General features: G+C 36.8%; 1 protein-coding gene across 2 annotated transcripts in view; it reads right to left on the reverse strand.

Moving 5' to 3' along the window:
- Positions 1-14,100, reverse strand: part of Dcc (DCC netrin 1 receptor) — a 1,132,969-nt gene that overhangs the window by 71,160 nt on the left and 1,047,709 nt on the right. For both annotated transcript variants that reach the window (XM_074069811.1, XM_074069810.1), the window contains exon 23: positions 2,782-2,944. In XM_074069811.1, the coding sequence (XP_073925912.1) occupies positions 2,782-2,944 (163 nt within the window). The remainder of the gene's footprint in view (positions 1-2,781; positions 2,945-14,100) is intronic.

Here is a 14,100-nt window from a genome sequence, read left to right on the forward strand (position 1 = left end):
AGGTATTACTAATACTTCATAAGAATGTTTCAATCCACTTGGTGTAATAATTCAAGTCCCCAACCAATCTCAAGGAAAAATTTACATTCACTAGCAGTTTTAGACAAAGAGATATTAAAGAAGCCATGAATGTGCTTCCTACATCACCTTATTAATTACTGTAAACTCTCATTTTCTGAGAGCTCTGTAAAAAATCTTATTTCTGCTTCAGATTGGAATTGATTTTGCTTTCATCTGCATTACTCAATTTGTTCCAAAGGCCTCATTTGTGATGGTGTTTGGGGCAGTCTTCAATGAAATCAAGAGAAATTTCAATTAAAACTCAGAAGCAACTTGAAGAAAATCTTTTCTCTTTCTTTCTGCTAAGCATATGAAAAAAAACACAGAAAGATGAAGACCAATTGGTCTGCCAGTAGAAAAAAAATATAAAATCAAGCATGAAAATACAAGTAAATTTTAAGAGTTTTGGGGGTAGGCTGAGGAAAAACCAAATTAAATTAGAAATTTACTTTCTTTGTTTTCTCAGTCATTTGTGGAGTCATTTATTCTTTCATCCATTGCCTAATTCATAAAACAAGTTATACTTAGGATTCAGCATTTGTTCTTCTCAAATAATACAGCAAAGCTTGTACTAAATTGCTTAGAATAGGATTTACCATGATTTGAGACTTTCTCAAGATGGCCTCAAATTTCACTTTTACATATTGAGAGGACTGACATTTTCTCTGTAGAGAAACAACACGTTTATAATCTAGTTTATCAGCCAATTTGACCATCAAACATTCTTGGCACAATAATGATAACAAGGGAAAAAAACTAACATCAAGAAACAAACCCACTACAGATGGTTTAGTTAAATGATTTAGCTTAGTGAATGCGTGGATGTTTTGAAAACCATTACAAAGTAGAATGACCATGGTTTTGGTGCTTCCTTCTTCTTCCCTTTATGTGATTTTTCTCAGATCTGCTTCAGAGACCTAAGGTCTTGATGTTCTACCATCCCATTTGCACAACCTCTTTTCTGGGAACATTGGACCAAGAGATTGGTCAGTGGTATGGTTTGTCATGGTTTGTCTCCACTGAAACTCATATCTCCAGCGTAAGGTGTTGAAAGGTATTGGGGCCTTTAAAAATGATTAATGCTTTTACTATAGGAATGAGTTCTTGAGCTTATGAGGATGGATTCATTATAACAAAGGTAAGGCCACCTCTCATCTCTTGTTGCCTCTTTTTTCATTGTAGGCCCACTTGTTATTCTGCTTTTTCGCCATGCGTATAGCAGCCAGGAAGTCCTCACAAGAAACAGATCACCCCAGGGTCATGTTCTTGAACTTCCAGACTATGAGCGTAAAATAAACCTCTCTGCTTTATAAGTTATTCAGCACCCAGGTATTCTCTTTATGGAAGCAGAAAATGAACTAAAACACATACTCATTTAGTTCTTTTACCCCTAGAGACTTATCAAGTGCTCAGCATTCAGGAAGCTCTGTGATCTTTTTTCAGAATGCTTACACATGAGGCTGGTCTCAGTAAGCTCATTCCATCAGGTTCTCATTTGGGCACAATGAACCAGCATGCAAGTGATTACCAGCTTCAAAATAATCCAATGCTATAAGTGTAGGTGGATATAAAATTTGTTCTGCCATAAAAATAAACTAAATCTAAAAATTGCCCCTCTACCTGTGTGACACTTTTTTCTGTTTCTAAACACCTCACTTCAGAGTGCTGAGTGATTCACTAGAGAACAACAAATAGAGTTACAGGATTTGTAGAAGAGAGAGAGTCTGCTAATAGCAAGAGAAGAGAGAAAAGTACTTTCAGGAGAATCCTTGTCTGGCAATGACTGTAAATATAGTTGTCAAACCAGCTACCTCTGTGCCCATGCCTCAGGCTTTCAGAACTAGCATTATGCTTAAGGCTAAAAAAATATTCTACCCAGTGAAGGAGAACAGTGGAAAAATACATATCAAACCAGATTTGAAAAAAGACTAAGAAATAAAAGAGGCAGAGAATAACTAGGATATTATGGTTCAGTCCCAGAATTGGTGGACACAAGGCAATTTTGCTGACAATTGAGTGCTTTTGGAATGGAAGTAACTTCATTAAAACCCTATTTTCATTCTAATCTTTGTGTTTTGATCCAACATTTTGTGCATGTGTTAGAACTTGTAGCTATATAATATGAACATATTTTTTAACATCTCAACAATTTTAATTTCTGACAATTAACCAGAACTAAGAAATATGAACCCTTTCGAATCTCTGGAATCTCTTTTCTTTCTTCACTACTGCCTCTCAGCTGAGCACTCCACAATTTGTAATACACTGAGTTTGGTATTCTATATTTTGTTATCCATTCAGTGAGCATTGATTAACTGCCGACAGGCCTCCCTGTCACAAGTGATAAAGTACTCATAGAGAAGCAGACTCCACAACTGTCTGTAGGATTGAAGAGAGAGCCTGAAGCACAGACACCATGGAGTCCAATCTCTGTTGTTATATACAGAGCTTCTGCCCTGTCTTGAAGTGAAGAATCTGGCCCTGAGAAGTAAAAGCAAACAGAAAGGCAAGTGGGTCTTTAGGGATTCTATTGTGCAATCTGCAAGTTTAGCTATTACTTAATTATAAGCTTAGAATGGACAAAAGGCAAAAAAGCAAGACTTGCTTGGGTCAGGAGATAAGGAACAGGTGACAAATTATAAAGGCACACAGAAAGACTACCAAGAGTACAACTCTCGAAGATGGTGATTGCCTTCCTCTTGGGTGTTGGGTGTGACTTACTTTCTCTGCTGGGCTGAAGAGCGCCGAGTGCAAATCACTGCCACAATCACCACAACCAGCACTGTGATGATGCCAATGGTGACTACGATGATCACCAGTAGATTGCTGTTCTTCTGAGGGGTGACACTGCCATGTGGTGGGTGCATCTGCCCAATGGGTGGCTCTGAGAAAACACAAGCATATGGGATTTAAGATCAGGGAGAAGTTACTGCCAGTGTTTAGTAAGCTCTTTAAAGAATGGAAAAAGTTCTTAAAGTACCTGCCTAGCAAATGCAAAGTCCTAAGTTCAAACCTTAGTTCTGCCAAAAAAAAAAAAAAAATGTTTTCCTGAAGCAGGGAAAAGGTGATAAAAAGTGAGAGGAAAACACCTACAAATTTCCAACCAAGATGAATAACTACAAATGTCCACACAAAATCATGAGCTGACTACTGTGGTATATCCTTGTAATGGAATATTATCCAGCTACAAAAGGGACGCATACCACATATGGAAGAACCATGAAAATTTTAGGCTAAGTAAAAGAAGCCAAACAAAGGTCACATATTATTTGATTCTACTTCAATGCAAAAGACAAATTAACCTTTTTTTCCACAAATAAATATAACTGAGTGCTTGCAAAATTGAAACAATGTCTTTTGACAAGTTACCTAAGATTATCACTTTTATGAAAAAATAGTTACATAAATTTAGATAAATTATTACTGATTCATTATTACTGGAAAAATAATAAGCATGTCTGATATAACCTAAATCCCAGAGGGAGGAACTCATCAAAGTCTTTAAATAATGTTTTCTGTTAAAAGATTCTGATTATAAATGAAAGAAATAAGATTTCTTTGAAGTGATTTTTATATTTACTACAAAGAAATAGGACAAGTAATGAAAGGTCAGAACTTTCTGTAACATAGCTTTACTTATTATTTGAAAAGTTATTTTGTAGTATTATCTTAATATGCCCTTTATGTGCTTAATAAATTAATTGGTTGGAATAAATTAACCTTTTGTGTGAGAGCTTACAAGAGAGATGTTTCAGGGTCTCATGGTTTTTATTAGCATGATTTAAATTCAACAGTTTAACAAACTTAGTATGAATTACACATAATAGCACGCCTATGAACATTTTTTTAAAACCTAGTAAGACAGAATTATTCAAATATCTTTCTACCCAAGAAGCTATCATATTTTAACTGAGAACATAATGAGTCTGGATCCTGCTGAGCAAGAGTGAGATTATACTGATGTCATTTTCCTTGGAGAGTTAGGCTGCAATAAGGATTCCCATTAGAGAGCTTTGATGCCAGGTCTTCATGATTCTTTAAATAAAAGTTTCCATCATTTAAAAACTTAGTATTTGAGGTCTTTTATCAATTTCCAAATCTCAAACCATAATATCTGACATCAATTGTGACATTAAGAAAATCAAGTACAAGGGCTACTTTGTAATCTCTGTTACACAGGGGACAGATATCAGGAGGATCATAGTTTGAGGCCAGCCTGAACAAAAAATTAGCAAGACGTCTTCTCAACCAAGAGTTGCATGTGATGGTATGTATCTGTTATCCCAGCTATGCAGGAAGCATTAATAGGAGGATTGTGGCCCAGTCCAGTCCAGACAAAACCATGAGACCCTATCTCCAAAATAACTAAAAATAGAAAGGGATGGAGGCATGACTCAAGTGGTAGACAACTGCCTAGCAAGAACAAGGTCTTGAGCTCAAACCATAATACCATCAAAAAAAAAAAAAAAAAAAGTAGAGTACAATGTTGTTTTTAGATGTGGCCAATTCTTGCTACTTGCAGTAGTTTTTCTATAAAGTTGCCACAAACACTGAATTGGTGAATATTGAGCTATTACTTCTTGTTGGATACTTGCAAAATTAATATGATATCTTCTGACTTGTTATTATGAATTGTTTGAAAAGGTAATTTCCAGGTTAGGCACAGTGGCTCATGCCTAGAAACCCAGCTTCTCTGGAAAGAGAGTTCAGGAGCACTGCTGTACGAGGCCAACCCAGGCAAAAAAGTGCAAGACTCTTATCTGAGAAATAACTAAAGCAAAAACGGCTGTGGGCATGATTTAAGTGGTAGAGTGCTTGCTTAGCAAATACAAAGCCCTGAGTTCAAATCCTAGTATTACCAAAATAACAACAGCAACAACAACAAAAAAAACCCCAAAGCTACCCAAACTTAGATAAATTATTATTGATTCATTATCACTGGAAAAATAAGCATGGCTGATATAACCTGAATCCAAGAATGAGGGACTCATCAAAAAACTTATTATAAATAAAAGAAATAAGATTTCCTTGAAGCAATTCATACATTTACTTCAAGAGAACAGGTTAAGTTCTTGTGAGCCTCTGATCACATTTTTATCAAACAATAAATATATAACCTATATTATCTGTGCTTTATTTAAAGACACCCCTTTAATGTATAACATTCAGTCACTAATACTCGTTTTGCAGGCAGCAGCACTATAAATGTACCTGAACAAAGTTAAATACATGTGTATTTTCTGTAAAGGACATCATAGTCCTCATATGCTTAGAAACACCAGAGAGCACTTCAGCATTATGTTGTAGGACAATTTTAAACAGTAAAATTACCAAAGTGAAAAAAATTGCAAAATAAAAAAGAAATGGCACTAAATATACCAGAAAAAGCGCACTCATTTATTTTATAGCTAAAGCAAGAAGGAAGAGTCTTTGCTTCATCTGACCTGGCTATATGAACCTTCGACAATTCAAATTTTTTGTTACTTTGTTCATGTCTATGAATGAGCACAAAAGCACCATGAGTTTTGATATGCAGGTTGCAATACATTCAAATACACATAAGTGAATTCACAAATATGTAATCTGTAGAGAATGAGGACTGACTCTATCTCAAGTCATGAAAAGACTGATCTGAATTAGGAGAGAATTTAGAGCTCACAATTCAGGAGGACTGTAGTTGGGAGCTGTGAGTGTGGGAGGCTGCCTGACTCTAGAAAGGTAAAGAACATTTGCTACCTTTCTGGCTTTGGTGGGGAAGCTGCAATGGGGCAACCCAAAGGCTTGCACAAATCCTTCAGGGTGCTGTGATTATTCCATGAGGTAATGGAATATACTGACCACAGGCCCTGGCACAGAGCTGGCCCTCAATAGACATTCTGATGTAGCTTAATGTATTTCATCTTATGAGATTTTTCCCAATATAAAGAAGAAATATAATGTATTAATATAGTATCTGTTCCTGGTGTTAGTATAGTCGTGTGCACACCCATTACCTGAATAACTAAGACTCACATGTACATCCTGAAACTTGGTGAGAAATCAATTTTTTTTTTCATAATCTCGGCATTCCGTTTGGGTTTGGGTGTTGAACTTGGGGCCTTGTGCTTGCTTGCTAGGCAGGTGCTATCTCACTGGAGTCACTCTATCAGCCCTCCATTCAGTTTTTATTTTCATGATGTTTGATCATAGTAAAATGTTTCATCTTTTTTACTGGACCACTTAGTAAAAGCAAATATATATATTTAGTAATGTAATGGGTTTAAAGTCAGTGAAGATTGTAAAGTTTATTTAGTAAAATAATAATTAATTTTTTTCTAAAACAGAATGGCCTTTCAGAAATATTTATGTTCATTATGAAATGTTTCCCTCATAAAGACTGCAGCAAGTTTGCTGATAGACCACATCTCTGAGTGTTTCATTACATAGAAAGCAAATCAGGTGTTGAATATGGAAGCTACAGCTTCTATTTTGAGGAGCTGATCCCCTTGCAGTCATGATTGTGATCAAACAACTATACAACATCTATACACAGGTAAAAAATGAACATAAGAATGGCAGTTTCAATTTGGAAGAAAGACCTGATGAAACTTACTAGTTGAGGTCTCATTATCTTTTTCATAACTGCATTCTTCTCTTATAACAGTTTTGTTATTATTAGAATAGTCCGAACTCAACCTAAGTCTTAATAATTTTACACATACTCTAACTTGAACAGAAATTCCTATGGCTTTGAGCATTTCAATGCACTGTTTCTTAAAATTGGATGCTATAGGCAATCAGCCTAAAGAGACTCACAGTTAATGAAGCCTAATGTTCCCTAAAATGAGGTATATTCATCAATGCTACGGGGAGAAAGTTCTTTGGTTGATTAAGTTGTAAAAAGTTTCTTGTTTTAAGGATGGTAGAGAGTGTATGCAATTCCTCTACAAACGTGTGTCGAAGAATCAGTTAAATGCTGAAGATAAGTTTTGGTCAAAAGAGGCATAATTGTTGACATCATGCAACTTACCACTTATTGGTAAAGACTGATGTTAGATGAAACATGACTCAAATGATTATAAATTACAATTTTAAGTGGTGCTAAAAGAATGTAGATGGGTTCATATAGCTAGATAATGGGATATGGACATATGGTTGTTGGTGGCGGCTCATGGAAGTGCTCATTATGGAAGTAGCAGATATGCTGAATCATCAAGTATGTTATTACATCCTGTTCCTTCACAAGGGAACAGAGAGTAGGCTATGTATCTGGAATAATGGGAACAAAAAAGAACGGCATGAAAATGGAAGAAACAAGAAGCAGGACCTATCATATGAAACTCTGTAAATCACGTTCAGTTTCTAAAATGAAATCATGGACTATTTAAGGTTTTCAGCAAGTCTGTGATAGAGTTGATTGGTTTTAAGAAAACCCCTTTGACTACTGAGTGGAGAGGATTAGTGGTGGAAGCTGAGAGGCCACCTAAGAGGACACTGAAGTTCTCCATATGGAAGGTGAGGACGATGATGAGAAGGCAGTGAATGCAACCATCTAAATGGATGATTGTACAGTGTTGTCTGAAAAAAAAGGCCCAAAACACAATCTGGACACTGGAGAGAAGCCAACTCAACCAGAGTCCTTACTTCTGAGATGCAATGAAGGTGAAGGTGAAGGATCAGAGCGGGAAGAGCAAGTCTTTAGCCTGGAATACACTAGAGTGGGAAGCTGATGATACACGTTAAAAGTCAGCTATAAGGTCTGAATCAGAGCTACAAATTTGGGAGTTGGCACACAGATGGAATTTGAAGACTCAGGAATATATGAGATCACCAAAATCAAGAACATAAGCATAAGCACAAAAGTTCTTTTAGAACTAAGACCAGTACTATTCAAGGAGAAGGGAATGTACTGACAAAAGATAAATAACCTGGTTTCTTTTTTTTTTATTCATTTATTCACCTGTGCATATATTGTTTGGGTCAATTCTCCCCCAAACCCCCCCACCCCTGTCCCCACACTCTTTCCCCACCCACCCTCGCTTCCAGGCAAAACCTGTTCTGCCCTTATCTCTAATTTTGTTGAAGAGAAGACATAAGCATAATAAGGAAGACAAAGCGTTTTTGCTAGTTCGGGTAAGGATAGCTATACAGAGAGATTCTTAGCGTTGCTTCCATGCACAAATATGCTACAACCCATGTTGATTTATCTCTAACTGATGTTTACACTGGTTCCTGATCCCCTTCTCATGTTGACCTCTGTTGCTCTAAGGTTTCTGTATTATTAGTGCCTCTGGAGTGGGGGACATCAAACTCCTCTGGAGTGGTTCATTGATTTTGGTAAAGTTTAGTTTCTAAGGTCCCTGTATATTCTGGTTATCAGCCCTTTGTCTGATGTATAGATGGCAAATATTTTCTCCCACTCTGTAGGTGGTCACTTCAGTTTAGAGACCATTTCTTTTGTTGTGCAGAAGCTTTTTAATTTTATGAAGTCCCATTTGTCCATCCTTTCTCTTAGTTGCTGGGTTGCTGGGGTTCTATTGAGGAAGTCCTTCACTACTTCTAGAGTGTTTCCTGCTCCTTCCTGTATGAACTTCAAGTTTCAGGCCTGATACTAAAGTCCTTGATCTATTTTGAGTGTTGGTAGTAGTACAGGGTGATAGATATGGATCTAGTTTCAGTTTCTTGCAGACAGATAACCACTTTTCCCAGCAGCATTTGTTGAAGAGGCTGTCTTTTCTCCATTGTATATTTTTGGCTCCTTTGTCAAAAATAGGTGGAAATAGTTGTGTGGATTCATATCCGGGTCCTCTATTTTGTTTCACTGGTCTTCATGTCTGTTTTTGTGCCAGTACCATGCTGTTTTTATTGCTATTGCTTTGTAGTATAGTTTGAAGTCGGGTATTGTGATACCTCCAGCACTGTTCTTTTTGCTGAGTATTGCCTTGGCTATTAGCGGTCTCTTGTGGTTCCAAATGAACTTTAGGGTAGATTTTTTCAATCTCTGTGATGAAAGTCATTGGGATTTTGATGGGAATTGCATTAAACATGTAGATTGCTTTTGATAGTATAGCCATTTTTACTATGTTGATTCTACCAATCTATGATAATGGGAGATCTTTCCATCTTCTGTAGTCTTCCTCGATCTCCTTCTTCAGGGGTTTGTAGTTCTCCTTTTACAGGTCATTCACATCCTTTGTTAAGTTTACTCCTAGGTATTTGAGGGTTTTTTTGAGGCTATTGTAAATGGAATTGTTTATTGTTGGTGTATAGAAAAGCTAATGATTTTTGTAAGTTGATTTTGTATCCTGCCACCTTGCTGTAGTTGTTTTTGTTGTCTAGGAGTTTTTGGGTAGAGTTTTTTCGGACTTTAAGGTATAGGATCATGTTGTCTGCAAATAAAGATATTTTGACAGCTTCTTTACCTACTTGTACTCCTTTTATTTCTTCTTCTTACTTAATTGCTCTGGCTAGGAATTCCAGGACTATGTTGAATAGGAGTGGAGATAGTGGGCACCATTGTCCCATTCCTGATTTTAGGGAAAATGGTTTCAGTTTTTCACTGCTGAGTATTATGTTGGCTGTAGGTTTGTCATGTCTAGTCTTTATAATGTTGAGGTACATTCCTTCAATTCCTAGTTTTCTTACAGCTTTTATCATGAAGTGGTGTTGGATCTTGTCAAAAGCTTTTTCTGCATGTATGATCAAGTGGTTTTTGTCTTTGCTTCTACTAATGTGTTGTATTACATTTATAGATTCGTGTATGTTGAACCACCCCTGCATCCCTGGGATGAAGCTGACTTGGTCATGGTGGATGATCTTTCTGATGTGCTGTTGGATTCAATTTGCCATTAATTTATTGAGGATTTTTGCATTGATATTCATTAAGGAGATTGGCCTATAGTTCTCCTTTTTGGAGGTGTCTTTGTCTGGTTTTGGGAAGAGTGTGTATTGGCTTCATAAAATGAGTTAGGCAGTGTTCCTTCCCTTTCTATTTCATGGAACAGTTTGAGGAGTGTTGGTATCAGTTCTTCTTTAAAGGTCTGATAGAATTCAGCAGAGAATCCATCAGGTCCTGGACTTTTCTTTTTGGGGAGACTCTTAATTGCTGCTTCAATTTCATTTTGTGTTATAGATCTATTCAGGTGATTAATATCCTCTTGGTTCAGTTTTGGATGGTCATAAGTATCTAGAAATCTTTCCATTTCTTCAAATTTTTCAAATTTATTAGAATATAGGCTCTCAAAGTAGTCTTTGTTGATTTCCTGGATTTCCATGGTGTTTGTTGTTCTCTCCACTTTTGCCTTTCTGATTTTTATGATTTGGGATTTTTCTTTCCTCATTTTAGTCAGGTTTGCCATGGGTCTATCAATCTTATTTATTTTTTCAAAGAACCAGCTTTTTATTTCATTGATTCTTTGTATGTTTTATTTTTGTTTCTATTTCAGTGACTCCAGCCCTTATTTTAATTATTTCTCTCCTTCTGCTTGTTTTGGGATTTGCTTGTTCTTGTTTTTCTAGGAGTTTGAGATGTAGCATAAGGTCATTAATTTGAGATCTTTTTGACCTTTTAATATATGCACTCATGGCTATAAACTTTCCTCTTAGGACTGCCTTTGCTGTGTCCCATAGGTTCTGGTAGGTTGTGTTTTCATTTTCATTAACTTCCAGGAACCTTTTAATTTCCTCTTTTATTTCATCAATGACCCATTGATCATTGAGCAATGTGTTGTTCAGCCTCCAATTGTTTGCATTTGTTTTTACTGGTTTTTTTTGTTACTGATTTCTAGTTTAATGCATTGTGATCAGATAGAATGCATGGTAATTTCTATTTTCTTATATTTGCTGAAGCTTGCTTTGTGCCCTAAGATATGATCAATTTTGGAGAAGGTCCATGAGCTGCTGAGAAGAATATATATTGTGCAGAAGTTGGATGAAATATTTTGTAGACTTCAGCTAGGTCCATTTGATCTATGATGTCATTTAGTTCTAGAATTTCTTTATTGAATTTTTATTTGGATGACCTATCTATTGGTGATAGGGGGGTGTTAAAGTCTCCCAGTACCACTGTGTTGGAGTCAATATATGTTTTTAGGTCCTTCAGAGTATGTTTGATGAAATTGGGTGGATTGTTGTTGGGTGCATATAGGTTGATAATTGTTATTTCCTTATGGTGTATTTCCCCTTCAATTGTATGGAGTATCCTTCTTTATCTCATTTGATCAATGTAAGTTTGAAATCTACTTTGTCAGAGATAAATATTGCTACCCCTGCCTGTTTTGGGGGCCATTGGCTTGGTAAATCTTCTTCCAGCTTTTCACTCTCAGCCAGTGCTTGTTTCTGTCAATGTGATGGGTGTCTTGTAGGCAGCAGGTTGTTGGATCTTCCTTGTTAGTCCAGTTTGCCAAGCGGTGTCTTTTGATAGGGGAGTTAAGTCTGGTAACATTCAGTGTTAGTATCGGTAGGTATGTGGTGATTCCTGTCACTCAGTTGTCTTTGTTGTTTAAGGGTTTGATTGTGTGCAGCTAAATCAATGTTACTCTCTACTTTCTGCCTTTTCTTCTCCTGTGGTTTGGTACTGCCTGCTCTTTCATGGTTTTGTTTGCTTTCACTTTCTTTGTGCACAATTCCTTGAAGAATCTTTTGTAGTGGTGACTTGGTGGTCATATATTGTTTTAGTTTCTGCTTATCATGGAAGACTTTTATTGCTCCATTATTTTGAATGGTAGTTTTGCTGGGTAGAGTATCATAGGGTTGAAATTATTTTCATGAATGAGGCCTGGAAGACCTCATTCCATGCTCTTCTTGCTTTTATGGTTTCCATTGAGAAATCTGCTGTGATGTTGATGGGTTTAGCTTTGTATGTTATTTGTTTTTTCTCTCTTATAGCCTTCAATATTCTTTCTCTATTCTCTGTGCTGATTGTTTTAATGATAATATATCATGGGGTAGTTCTATTTTGTTCAGTCTGTTTGGTGTCCTGGAGGCTTCCTGTACCTGAATTGTCATAGTTTTCTCTAAATTTGGAAAATTTTCTGTTATTATTTTGTTGAATATATTACGAATTCCTTTTGCTCGCACCTCTTCTCCTTCCTCAATGTCCATGATTCTCAGGTTGGGTCTTTTGATGGAGTTGGTGAGTCCTTGCATATTCCTTTCAGGTCTTGAGTTTCTGACTAACAGTTCTGCAGTTTTTCCTTTAATTTCCATTTCTCTTCAAGTTCTGAGATTCTGTCTTCTGCTTGTTCTAGTCTGCTGGAGTAGCCTTCCATTTTGTTTTGTATTTCTGTTTCATTCTTTTTTTTGAGATTTTCCATATCATGGGTCACTTCCTCTTTAATATTGTCAATTTTCATCCTTAATTCATTTATCTCTCCATTTATGGTTTCTCAGTTTCAGTTTGGTGTTTATTTAGGACTCTTATGAGTTCATTTATTTGATTTTTTGTTTCCTCATATTCTTTATTTTTGCTGTGTTGGAACTTCTTGAGGCCTCTTGTATATTATGGTTGACAGTATCTAGTAACATCTCTATGAAATTCTCATTGATTACTTGCAGGATTTTTTCTTTCAGGATGTTCTTGTGGGCTCCATTGGGTTTCTTGGTATAGTTTATCTTTGTTTTGTTGGAAGCTGGATCTTGGTATCCATTTTCTTCATTTCTCTCTGAATCCTGTACTAATTTATTTTTGGGGGGAGAATGGTTTCTATCACTTTTTTGTCTTCTCATCATTCCACTTGGTACTGTTTCTGTCACTGTCTATGTGTAATTTAGTATTAGCTAACTTACAATAGTAAAACTAACATAACCAAGAAAGAAAGAGAAAAAAGAAAAAGAAAAAGAAAGAAAAATAATGGAGAATCAAAGAAATCAACAGGGAGAGATGGTGGACAATCAAACAGTGAACAAGACAAACCAACACTTAAAGAATAGAAAAAAAAATCCCCAGTTCAGGAACAGTAGAATTTCAGTCTTAATAGTTTGGTGTTACTTCTTTCACATCCAGTCCTGTTTGTCTGTGTCTCAAATGCAGGTTTGGAGCCGGCATCTGGTGGTTCTGGAGCCCTCCTGTTTTTTCAGTGTGATGTGGAGATGGGCTAGGGGTTCAGGGTTTCAGAGTTTTGTTTTTTCTTTTTGGTTTTTTTTTGCCAAGTGTGACTCCAGAAGGAAAATATTCTGTTTGGTCTGCTGAAGGTCTCCCAAACACGTTTGAAGCTGGCAGCTGGTGGGCTGGCGGGCAGATGGCAGTGGCTGGCGGGTCGGTGGATGGACTGTGGTGGCATGTTCTTTCAGTGAATTGTGGCATGGAGAAGCCTTCCACTGGTTAGGGGTTCAAGGTGCCAACGTTTCAGCTCTCCCTGGTTCTTTACCTTAGCCAAGTTTGTCTCCAGCGTCTCAGCAAAGCCCCTAATTCATGGAGTTCATGCCATCCGTGTCTGTGTCCTGGTCACCATTTTGGATCCTTAACCTAGTTTCTTGATGATGAGGTGTCAATGCCAAAACTTTTGTTCCTTAACACTCATCATAAAATTAATGTCTCTTGAACGTCATTTAGGGAATGGTTGTCAAGTGCAGTGGAATTCAAGTGGGAAGATTTTACTCCCATAACAAATGGAAATTTGTCAACAGTTAGAGACATTTTGAGTTGCTACAACATGGGAGAAGAGAACAATTACTGGCATGCAGTGTGTGGAGGCCAGAGATGCTGATAAATTTCCTATAGCTCCCAGGGCAGTACCCTCAGCAAAGTATCTATCTCCCAAGTATAATAATGCTGAGATTAAGAAGTCCTACTTTACTTCAGCAATATCTGCATTCAGACATGAAATTGGAATCCAAACAGTTTAAATGACTCAATTAATTATACAGCAGAAATCCCTAAAAAAGTCAGTTCTAGAATCTGGGGTTTGAGGTTAGCTTGGATCCCTTAAAATTCTGTGGGGTAGATATTGCATGGGTGAGAGGTGAGCACAACCTCTTGCAAGCGCTATGCTGGGTCCCAGAAGTGGGAGTACCTCTAATTATCTTTCCATTTGGGGGACAGTTGTGAAACTTTCTTACTGG

The sequence above is a fragment of the Castor canadensis genome, chromosome 4 (assembly GCF_047511655.1).
Source record: "Castor canadensis chromosome 4, mCasCan1.hap1v2, whole genome shotgun sequence".
In the NCBI taxonomy this organism is placed as follows: Eukaryota; Metazoa; Chordata; class Mammalia; order Rodentia; family Castoridae; genus Castor; species Castor canadensis.